The following is a 12,403-nucleotide window of genomic DNA, read 5'->3' as shown; positions in this document are numbered from 1 at the left end:
AATTTATAATTTACTATTATAAAAAAAAACTATTATATAACTTTATATACTTTATATACTTGCTTCACTTACGCACTAAACGCGTCACTTTCCAAGCCCACAATATCATAGGTAGATTTATATTAAAGTTCAATAAGTATATCCTATCCCGACTACATGCAGTTGATAGTCTTGCCTGTACATATGGCACTTAGTTGCGTAGTTCCGGCTCAATGAAGCTGACTACGTCTAACCATTGTCTAACAGATATTTATTGATTGTCTTCGTATACAAAGCCTGCCATAGAAGTCGGCTCGATCTACCGACCGTGCAAGTGTTACACAGTAAACACGTCCTTTTGTGAGGCAAATAGCAAGATAGTTTGTATGGCTCTCCGTGTTTATAGTTTAACTATAGTTCAACGAAGCGTTCATTTTTATGAATACTGAATATGTACGTAATATATTGTTACCCCGGGGATTCGGGTGACCTAGGTATGAGCCAATATATAGGCCACCTGAGGGGTAGAAAGGAACAAAACTCAGAGCAAAATGAATAGTACAGCAACACAATGTCATATGGTATATCAATGTGTATTTACAACCCTTTAATCTAGAACATAATTGTCCTTTACAGCTCTCCGTTATCATATCAACCTCAGTGCAACATCATGAATTTATTGATAAACAGATAAACCTAATCAACCTACAGATAACACGCACTCACGCATAGGCCAACAAACATATCCACCAAACTAACTGACATGACCCACACAGCTGCACACAGAAGTGCTAATATTTATTCTAACATCTTAATCCTCTGTGCACCCCTAGACTAGCAACATTTCCCTGCATGAATTAGGGAGCTAGCTTACGACTTATTATTAAAACAAAAGTTTCAATATAGTTGTACCCACACACTACCACTGCACAGGCAGTATACAGCTAATAAGAACAATATCTCTACCTGGTATAGGATTGCCATGGTAACCTAAATAGTTCCACCAATCCTGTGCACCCAGACCTCTGTAGGGGGTCTACCCTATGCAGCTTGCTGTGTAGCTACTTTAATCAACCCCTCTTCCAATAGAACAATCCATCTAATTAGCCTATGAAGCACAGGTTATACCTGCTAAGTAATTTGACACCATGGAACCACCTCGTTCCTGGGCGTAGCTGCAGTGGCTTCACCATATCAAATAACAATGTACCATACAGGTAACATACAGCTTAAGGCTATACTAAGAACATATGAAACTACTAGCATTGATAAAAAGGTGCACTTCAATATCTTGACATTTCTATTGAATGTTACCATGAATACTAATAAGAATACATCAGTTAGATCCTTTAACTATTAAAGATAAGAGTAATAAGTACAATAAAGTAAATAAAAACATACCTGAGGGGTAGAAAGGAACAAAACTCAGAGCAAAATGAATAGTACAGCAACACAATGTCATATGGTATATCAATGTGCCACTGACAGGTCATTTTCCCCTAACCTCTGAATGGCTGTACCACTATCTGTGAAGGTAACTTAATAAAAATTTATAGGGGCCTCTGTTTTGTTCAAATCATGTTCCTTACACTCTCCCCCTCTCAAAAGAAGTCGTCCCTGACTCGCTTTTCATACATAATGAATGTCATACGTCAACTATCATTTAAAACAATACATTTTAACCTGCTTAACATATAAAATAGAACTCTACATGTGCTCTTACATTGTACTTTTAAGGGCAGAACCCCAAATGTTAGTTTAGTGGAACAATAACAAAGTACCAGAAAATCACTTAAGTTCAAGGTCATGCGCACTCCCAAGAACTGAGTTATTTAGACAGATCACTTGATCTAAAAGCACACGAAGGTAACCCCTTTTGGTCTTATGGTCCTACTCACTAGTTACTTACTATACATGCAACTGACCACTACTTGCATAAATTGAGACTCATGTCGTATCTCTAGCTACTAACCATCATCAAGATGATACCAAGAAAACAAATAAAATATGATAATCTGTCATGACCTGTTATATAGTCTAGTCAATCACAACTATTACTACCCAGTATCCACTTCTTTCAACATTCGTCGGTTTGTACAAAGTCCAGTCAGGAGTATGTTGTTGCAACTGTGGGTAAAACACTGGCGTTTGTAGTCGGTAGTCGTACATGGGAGGACATGGCTGGAACCAAGGTCTAGTTTGTGTCTGAGGGTAAGGTTGTCCAAGGTTAGGTGGGGGTAAATAGGACGGATATGGACACTGGGTAGACTGAACCCAAGTTGGGGCTCCGGGTTGTCCGTAATTCAGGAAATCTGGTGGCCGTCTATTTCGTGGCGGGCGTCCCTGTTCCTCTGGTACTCGCTCCTGTGGTACCTGTTCCTCTGGTATTTCCACGAGTGGTTCAACTGGGCGTGTCGGCTGCTCTGGAAGTTGGGGTGTCTGATTTACTGGACTCTGCGAAACATCCACAGCCGCTGGTGTCTGAGTCGGTACATTCTGTAGCTGGTCAGGAGCACCATCACTAACATATTGCTCCGCTGGGGCTGAAGTCCGAGCAGATGAACGCTGTCGGTTGATATACGTGTGCCCCCCTCATCGCTCGCATCTGACCCATCTACCTCACCACCTGCCTGGGTTGCAGTTCGTCTTTTCTTTCGCTGGCGTGGGGGCTTCCCATGTGTCGTGATTCCGCTTCCGTACAGGGTATAGACAAAATAATAAAACACATTCAATACGCGTAGGTGAGGTTATACTTCTCTTCTATTCGGTGGTTCGTGTATAACTGATATGACATAGGTGACCTCGGGGTAGATATATCTTATGGAATATATATACAAGTGACCTTTTAGAGTATAGAATATATGCCAGTCGTTTAGTTAATCTATTACACTCCTCCCCTCTTAATTAGAACATAAAGTTATGAGTATATGCATTGAGATGAGTATATACATTTCATTTACAATAATTAAGGCCGGTAATAATCAGGCCTTTTGCGATTACGTCTTGGGGATGACTTAGGTGTATTATCTAAATCAGGTATGTCTGAAGCATGTGACTCAACGTCATAGGCTTCGGCAACATCACCAACTGCTTGAGGTGGTTCTGTGTCAGAATCAGAATTATCTGCTACGGGCAAATCATGGGCATCAATCTCTATGATTGAAGGCGGCTGAATGTTGGTGTCCTTAGGTGGTAATGGATTAACTGAGTTACTCAAATGGCATTTCCTAATCTGATCTTGTTGTCGTCTTACCACGTTACCATTTTCTAACTTAACCTTAAATGAAATAGGTCCAGTCTTTTCAACGATGTGACCAATAAGCCACTTTTGACCTCTGATCGCAAAGTTCTTAGCAAAAACTTTGTCACCTAAATCAAATGATTAATTGACACTCGACTTGTCATGTTGCCTCTTTTGCTGTTCCTGTTTTGCTTGAACTCTCTGATATAAATTTGGGTGGATCAGGTCCATACGAGAACGTAAGGAGCGACCCATTAACAATTGTGACGGAGAGTCTCCTGTCGTGGTTTGAGGGGTTATTCTGTATTTGAAGAGAAATCGTGAGACTTTGTCCTGTAAGTTTCCATCTCTCATTCTCTTTACCCCTTGTTTGACAGTTTGGACTGCTCGTTCAGCCAGTCCACTTGATGCCGGGTGATATGGGGCAGTAGTTACATGTCGAATGCCATTCATTTCACAAAACGTTTTAAACTCTGAGCTTGTGAAACATGATCCATTATCACTAACTATCATTTCAGGTACTCCCAATTGTGAAAAAGTTTTACGCAAATTTTGTATGGTGGATTTGGTAGTTGAGTTATTCATTACATGAACTTCGATCCATTTTGAGTAAGCATCAACTATAACCAACAACATGTGTCCCATGAACGGTCCAGCAAAATCTATATGAATTCGGGGACCATGGTTGATTGGGTTGTGGCCATGAATGTAATGGTGCTTTAGGGGGATTAGGTCTGCTTTCTTGACAGACCGGGCATTCTTTCACTAACTTTTCAATTTCACTATCCAAGTTAGGCCACCAAACAAATCCACGGGCAAAACTTTTCATGCGTGACCCTCCCACATGACAATCATGTAGTTCTTCCAATATTGGTTTACGGAGCAGAGGAGGGATTATCACTCTGTTGCCCCAGAGTAAGCATCCATCCTCTACGGACAATTCATTACGTCTTTGGTAATACGGTTTCAAGGCTTCATTACGTTGCTCTGGCCAAACACATTTTACATAACCCAATATTTTAGATAATGTGGGATCACGTCGAGTACTTTTGCGTACTTGACTTGATGTTACTGGGCATTGATCGAGAATATTCAGTGCAAGTACTATCTCTGGGGGTACTGGATTACTCTTAATAGTTTCTGGCAATGGAAGTCGACTCATTGCGTCGGCATTAGCATGTGCATCTGTTGGTTTGAATTTGAAATTGTATTCATACATAGCAAGAGTGAGAGCCCAACGCTGAATGCGCGCGGATGCCTGCGGCGGTATTGCGCGGCCCTCATTGAACAAACCAAGCAGCGGCTTGTGATCTGTGAACAGCGTAAAATGTCGCCCATAAAGATACGAATGAAATTTCTTTTCGCCAAACACACATGCTAAACCCTCTTTTTCAATTTGCGCATAATTCTTTTCTGCGCTTGACAATGTGCGTGAAGCAAACCCAATCGGTTGCTCGGAGCCGTCTTCCATTTTGTGTGCTAACACAGCGCCAATTCCATAGGGGATGCATCACATGACAATATTAATTCTTTTGTAGGATCATAATGACACAATACTTGTGAAGACATGAGTAAGTCTTTAGAGTTCTCAAAGGCAGACTTTTCCGTTTTAGTCCATCTCCATTGAGTTTCCTTCCTCAACAAATCGTAAAGTGGAGCCAAAGTTGTCGACAGTGCCGGTAGGAACTTCCCGTAGTAAGTAAGAAGACCCAAATACGACTTTAGCTCCGTCACGTTACGTGGTGCCGGTGCTTCCTTGATTGCTTTTACCTTTTCTGGCATGGGGTGAAGACCTTTCTCGTCAATCACGTGGCGTAGGTATTGTACAGATGGCGTCATGAATGAACATTTCTCTTTTCTGAGCCGAAGACCAGCATTTTCTAGCTTACTGAGGACTTCGTCAAGGATCATCAAGTGTTCCTCCTCAGTTGCACCCGTTATGAGGATGTCATCCAGGTATACCACTACATTGGGTATTCCCTGTAAGATACCTTCGATGGCGCGTTGGAATATCCCGGGGGCCGATGATATGCCAAATGGAAGGCGATTATACTGGAAGAGTCCCTTGTGGGTGTTGATGACCACATATTGTTTGGAATCTTCATCCAGTTTCAACTGCTGGTAGGCCTGGCTCATGTCCAGTTTCGAAAAAGTCTTTCCGCCAGCCAATGTCGCGAAGAGATCTTCGATCTTAGGAATTGGATATTGATCCAATTTAGACGCTTTGTTAACAGTAACCTTATAGTCACCACAAATCCGAATAGATGACTTATCCGCTTTAAGGATGGGTACTATTGGCGCGGCCCAATCTGCGAACTGAATTGGCGTTATTATGCCCTCATTTTGCAACCTGTCCAGTTCAGCTTCCACTTTGTTCCTCATTGCGTATGGAACTGATCGCGGTTTGTGAAACTTTGGATTGACCTGTGAGTCAACATAGATTTTGGCTGTGGTTCCCTTTAACAAACCTAGTCCCTCTTTAAATAATTCGCTATGGTCGTTCAGCAAATCTGACAGTCGTTCCCTGGTCACGTTATTGACGTAGAAACTATTCCAGTCAAGCCGAATATTATGAAGCCAGTCGCGACCAAGAAGACTTGCTCCCTCACCACGAATAACGATTAACCGCAACTTGCATTTTTGTCGCTGATATTCGACGGTCACTTCAGTTTCACCTAAAATTTCTACCGTGGCTCCGGTATACGTACGAAGAACAATATCTGTTTTGTGCCACTTTTTGTTTGGCCAATTAGCCTTGAAAGTTTCCTCTGAAACAATCGACATAGAAGCTCCTGTATCCACTTCCATCTTTACACTCTGTCCATCAATCTTTATGTCCACCGCTAATGGTGCTCTGCCGTCATTTACGTTGAACAGATCAAATAATTTATCGTTAGCTTGACCAGTGTCTTCATTGACCTGCTTCACCTTAGATATCTTACTCCTACAAACTTTGGCAATGTGTCCTCTCTTTCCACAATTATGACAGTCCTTATCTTTGAACCAGCAATCCTTCTGCTCGTGATTATTGTTTCCACAGCGATAACACTTTTGTTTTGACGACCACTCCTTTCGATTGCGATATTTCTCGGACTGCGCGGTAACTTTCTGACCTTTGTGACCTTTAGGGATGTGCATGACCGACTCTTGGGTCAGAGGTGTCGCCAGGGGCTGTTGAAAGGCCTCCTACAGGTGTTGCGCGTTCCGGGCTGCCGTTTCTTGGCTAGTGGCTATTTCTAATGCTTTAGCAAATGTGAGTTTAGGTTGAGCCAACAAATTACGTTGGATTCTATCATCGTTAATCCCACAAACCAATCGGTCTCTTAGCATATCATTAAGAGTGTTACCATAATTACAGAATTCTGATAACGACTTCAGTTCAGAAACGAAGGTAGCGATTGACTCACCGGATTTTCGAAATCGGCTGTTGAACTTACAACGTTGAACTGTCTCCGATGGGGCGGGGCTTTGGTGTTTGGTCATAATTTCAACCAACTCTGTGAATGTTTTTTCACCTGGTTTTTCCGGGGAAACTAAATTCCTTAACAATTTATAGGAATCGGGTCCCACAATACTGAGAAAGATGGAACGTTTCTTTGCTTCATCCGCAATACTGTTAGCTGCGAAGAAATGTTCAAGGCGCTCAACATATTGGATCCATTCTTCCCTTCCTTCGCGAAACTCCTCTAGCTTCCCAAATAAAGCCATAAGTAATAATGAAAGATGTAGAATTTGAAGAAAAATATTTCCTGTAGAAAATTATTCCTCGTCGCCACTTTTTGTCGTGATCCCGCTTCCGTACAGGGTATAGACAAAATAATAAAACACATTCAATACGCGTAGGTGAGGTTATACTTCTCTTCTATTCGGTGGTTCGTGTATAACTGATATGACATAGGTGACCTCGGGGTAGATATATCTTATGGAATATATATACAAGTGACCTTTTAGAGTATAGAATATATGCCAGTCGTTTAGTTAATCTATTACACCATGGATCATCTGTGTCTCATCTAGAGGTAGTGCATCGCATGCTAATAACAAGTTGCGATGCAGAATACGTTTCTGCTTCCAGTATTATCTGTAATCACTTCAAACACGGTTATGTCAGGATTGATCTGTTTCACAACCCTATAGACGGTGTCTTCCCAGTAAGATCGAAGCTTATCAGGACCTGCTTGTCGGACAAGGTTCTTCACAAGAACTCGACCAGGACTTAATTGGGTGTAGTGAGTCTTTCTGTCATACCTTTCCTTCGCAGCAGCTGAAGCCTTGTCGGTGTGCCTATTGGCAATACTATACGCTTCCTGCATTTGACAACGCCATTTATCCGCAAATGTTCTGTGATCAATGTCCTCGTTCTCACTTTCCAAATTAAACAAAATATCAACAGGGAGTCGTGGTGAACGCCCGAACATGAGGAAAAATGGCGAGAATCCAGTAGCATCATTCTTTGAACAGTTGTAAGCATGCATGCACCTCGGCAAATGTTCCTTCCAGTTCAGTTTCTGCTGGTTTGACAGCTTTCGCAACATGTTGAGTATAGTCCGGTTCATTCTCTCAACCTGACCATTCCCCTGGGATGATATGGGGTTGTTCTGCAATGCTCAATACCACAGTATTCCTGGAGTTTTGTGAAGAGTTGGTTTTCAAACTCCCTCCCTTGGTCATGGTGAAGTCTCTTCGGAAAGCCAAATCTCAGGAAGAAATCATTAAACAACCGTTCTGCTGCAGCATGTGCCGATTTTTTCTTGGTAGGGTAAGCTTGTGCGAACCTAGTGAAATGGTCAACTACCTTGGTGATGTACATTTCCACCTCTTTTGCCATGTATGCCCAATAGACCCGTTGTCGTATTAGGTCAAGGGTTCTTTCTACACCAATATGACCCATGTCGTTGTGGAGCCCCTTCAAAACCGTGTCCTTATACTTGGTCGGAAGGAGTAGCTGTTTTCTGTTGACGGTGCATCTACAAAGTAGTCCCTTATCATCAAACTCTAGTTTGTTCCACTGGTTTAGCAGAACCTGTACGTTCTTAGTCTCATTTTTTCCGCTCCTGTGGAGATGGTCTCTTTCCAGTTTTCTTCATTTGCATAACTCTACCAAGAACCAAGTCATTCTCTTGGGCTTCTTTAAGCTCCAGTGGGTCGATAGGCGAGATTGTAGATGTGGGTGATGTTCCTAGTATGTCGCAACTGTTGCTGTTCACTGTTGTCACATCGATGCATGCCACTTCTCCGCAACATATGCCTTGGACATATTCAGCCGTGGCTGTTATTGCAGTACTCGGGATCTTCTCTGTGAATTCGTTGATATAGTTTTCCAACTTGTTAGGTATCGGCATCCTTGATAACACATCTGCATCTACGTTTTCCTTACCAGGGCGGTATCTAATTTCAAATCGAAATCTAGCCAACTCTGATACCCACCTCTGGCCTGTGGCATTCAGACGGGCAGTAGTCATTACGTATGTCAGGGGATTGTTGTCAGTGAATACCACAAAATGATTTGCATGCTGAAGGTAGTCACCGAAACGTTCTGTCACCGCCCATTTGAGAGCAAGGAATTCCAACTTACTGGAGTGATAATTCTGTTCTGGGGGCGTTAACGTGCGTGAAGCAAATGCTATGACTCTCAATTTTCCCTCCAAATGTTGGTACAAGACTGCACCAAGACCGTCACCAGAAGCATCAGTGTGGAGAACATATGGTTGAGAAAAATCTGGATAGGCCATAACAGGGTGAACTGTCAGGCGATCAACAAGGTCACACAAAATCGCATGGTGTTCGGGGGTCCACACTATCTTTTCTTTAGAATCACGAGTATTCCCCTTACCAGACCTCGACTCCTGTTTACCCTTCGCCTTGAACTTTTTCTGTTGAGTTCCTAGCAACCCGCACAGCGGTTTCGCTATGATGGAGAAGTTCTGGATATAGTTTCTGTAGTATCCAATGAAGCCCAAAATCTTTCGAAGTTCTCCAACGGTTGTTGGTGTCTTGTTCTTCAATAACAGAACTGGTTCTTTGTCAGCAGGGTCCATTCCGTACCCTTCGCCAGTTACCAACCTCCCTAGGTACCTTACCTTTCTCTTGAACAACTCACACTTCTTGGGTTTCAGCTTAATGCCATGCTTTTGTAATCTTTGTAAAACTCTCCGAAGGCGTTCCAAATGGTTGCTAAATGTAGAACCGTAAACAAAGGATATCATCAAGGTAGACCACACATATCTCGTTGTTAAGATCATGCAAGCATCCTTCCATGTACCGTTGAAACTCTGCTGGGGCATTGTTCAGCCCAAAGGGGATTCTTTGCCACTCATGCAACCCCCAGGGAGTAATAAACGAGGTGAGATGCTGACTTTCTGGAGACATATACCCTTGATGGTACGCTTTACCCTGATCTAGGGTACTGAACCATGTGTTCCCTTTCAGGCCATCTAGCAGATCTTGGATTTTGGGGATTGGTTGTCGATCATCCACTGTTTTCTCGTTGAGTGCTCTAAAATCAATGCACAGACGAAGTGAGCCATCACGCTTTCGCACGCACACTACCGGGGAGGAATAATTAGATTTAGACTTACTCACCCAACCACGTCTGATGAGATCCTCTAAGTATTCTTTGACTTCCTTGTACAGTGGTCGGGGAATGCTGATGTATCCCTTCTGAACAGGTGTTTCGTCCTTCAGCTGAATTTTCATCTGCAAATCTGGGCAGTCACCAGTATCCATATCATCCCTGGAGAATGCTGATGATTCTTCAATCAACATTTTAGTTGCAAGTTGTCTCTGGTCAGGAGTCAGGTCAGATAGGTCAACTGGAGGGCACCAGTCACGGTCCTGTCTTTCGTCAGGTGGTTTAGTTCTGTCAGTCTCTATCTCACAATTTACATATGTGGAGTTTGCTGTTGCAGTTTGGTCTACACTAGTCTTGCAGAGTACTTGAGGTAAGGGAAGTACTGAAGTCACTTGTTCCAATGTCCCGAGGGAAGTCCGCTTTGAAAGAAGAAGATCATGGTTAGCGTTATTAAGCACTGGTACATTAACATGGACTACTGGCTCCCTGGTCATCCGCATAGTGGTTGCTTGTACATTCAACCCTTCTGGCAAGGACATTTGATTGGGCTCAAATAGACAGTCAATAGGTCCCTTGACCTCTCCCACATAAACTCTACATTCAATGAAATGGGTCTGGCCACTTCCTAATATCTGATTACGAGGGGGCGGTCTGACACTGGCCAGGAGAACACTATCGTTCTCTTTTACAACCTTAACCATTGCTGTTAGGGTACTTTTCCCTTTCCCAGGGAATGCATAGTGAAGATCATTTTCACTAAACTCTGAACCCCCTGTGCCATTCAGTATGTGGGCGATAACGTTGTAGCCCACAAGTGGGTTATCCATATCCCCTGAGTAGACCAACATGGGTACCTCTATTTCACCTATTGTGCCCACTTTAAGACTTACTGCAACCCACCCATCATATGGTACCTCTATCCCGTTTGTGGCGGTAAGGTCCAGGTGAAGACCATCCAGGAGTTCTTCCACAGGTCTGACTATGACCCCTGGCATATTCTCCTGAATCCAATCCTTTTGGATTATTGACACCTGGGAACCCGTGTCCCACAACACATCCGTTGGTAACCCATTGAGGGAGGCCCTCACAATACACCTCTTACCAACCAATCCTATGAGTTTCTTAAACTTTTTAAGGGACAGGTGGGGTCGTGCAGTGGGAGGTTGCTTGGGACTCTTTTGTCTATCACCAAATGACTTTTCTACTGTTGGGGTCCCCCCTCGTCCCTTAGAAGTGACCCTCTCTCGTTTCCCGGTGGCCTTTGTCGACACCCTCTTGCATAGTGCTCACCACTTCCACATCGGAAGCAGTGGTTACACCGATCACCCACATTTTCTGATCTACACTTAGGACAGCCCCTTTTCCCTTTATAACTAACTGGCCTGTCTCTGCTTAAGGATTCCTGAATTTGGGCTACCTGTAGTTTTAGCTCTTTCAGGCCCTCAATATCCACCCTTAAACCATTTAGGGATTCCTCAAGGGGGGTAGGCGGTGTTTCCCTTTTTGTTACCTTTTTTGGGGTTGCCTCAATAGCATGAGCTGCCTGGTAAGATCTTGTTTTCGTCTGTTTCTTCAACCGCTCCGTCTCACTACTGGCGCTCTTGTTAAGTTTCTCCAAGAGGAGCTCATCAGAGATGCATGTATTCTCTAGGGAAGGCTTCAGGTCGGCCCGAATCGACTCACTTGTCAGGCCAGTCGAGACTGCATGTAGAAACATGGCCTGCACTAACGGCTCCTCGTATCGCTGGTTGGTCTCACTCTCTTTCGAGGCGAATAAAACACGCTGCCGAATACTAAGGGCCCTTACAAGGAATTCCTGCGGCGTCTCTTTGGGTGCTTGTGTGAGGCTGCTCAACTCGTGGTACAGCTCTGTGGCTCCCTTTTCTTGGTAATGTGACCGCAGGATACGACGAAGCTTCGGTAAGGTTGTATCCGTCTTGCTTTCCAGATATCCACGGAGATTCAGGCCTGAGTTGGTAGCTCTAATAACTGCCTCAACCGCTTCTTCCTCTAGGTATCCCTTCCGGAGCCCAGCTTCTATCTGGTGGATAAGACTGGTGAAACCTAGCCCATCCTTCTGCTGACTTCCAGCAATCTGCCCGGAGATCTTAAAGTCGCGGCGGATGTACTCTCTGTGGTGTTGTGACACTTTGGTACTTGTCAGGTCGGATGGGGACTCAGGTGTACCCACCTTTTGGCTAGACTTGTCATCAACTTTCTCTGGTATCTCCCCTAGAAAGACTTCTCTCAACTCCTTCAACTTTCCAAGGCCCTGGTCATCCGACTCCTCCAGCTCCTCACTGCTCAGGTAACGGTTGATCACTCCCAGAAGACCGGTTCGAACCTTCGTCTTTGCCTTGATGCGGTCAGTCTCGGGAAGGGCGATTCCCAGACCCACACTCTCCAGCTGGTCTACGGTGCACAGATGCAGCTTAGTCTGGATCTCGCAAAGAAGCTCGTCAACCGTCGCCATCTTTCTGGGTGAGCAACCTTAGTCCTGCTCCTCAGTATGCCATGAGTTTTATATCCGGGTGGTGCCTCCAAATTGTTACCCCGGGGATTCGGGTGACCTAGGTATGAGCCAATATATAGGCCACCTGAGGGGTAGAAAG

General features: G+C 43.9%; 1 protein-coding gene across 1 annotated transcript; it reads right to left on the bottom strand.

Annotated features, from left to right (window-relative positions):
* Nucleotides 1–7,254: 7,254 nt before the first annotated feature.
* Nucleotides 7,255–7,755, bottom strand: LOC139965432 (uncharacterized). The gene has a single exon (XM_071967761.1). It carries the CDS (start codon nucleotides 7,753–7,755, stop codon nucleotides 7,255–7,257), a length of 501 nt encoding a protein of 166 aa, XP_071823862.1.
* Between the last annotated feature and the right edge of the window lie 4,648 nt (nucleotides 7,756–12,403).

Source organism: Apostichopus japonicus, chromosome 3, assembly GCF_037975245.1.
Source record: "Apostichopus japonicus isolate 1M-3 chromosome 3, ASM3797524v1, whole genome shotgun sequence".
Taxonomy (NCBI): domain Eukaryota; kingdom Metazoa; phylum Echinodermata; class Holothuroidea; order Aspidochirotida; family Stichopodidae; genus Apostichopus; species Apostichopus japonicus.
This window is presented reverse-complemented; position numbering and strand designations above follow the sequence as displayed.

Bases quoted from the DNA above. Each gene is read 5' to 3' on its own strand.
- LOC139965432 (XM_071967761.1), bottom strand. From the start codon at position 7,755: ATGTTGCGAAAGCTGTCAAACCAGCAGAAACTGAACTGGAAGGAACAT.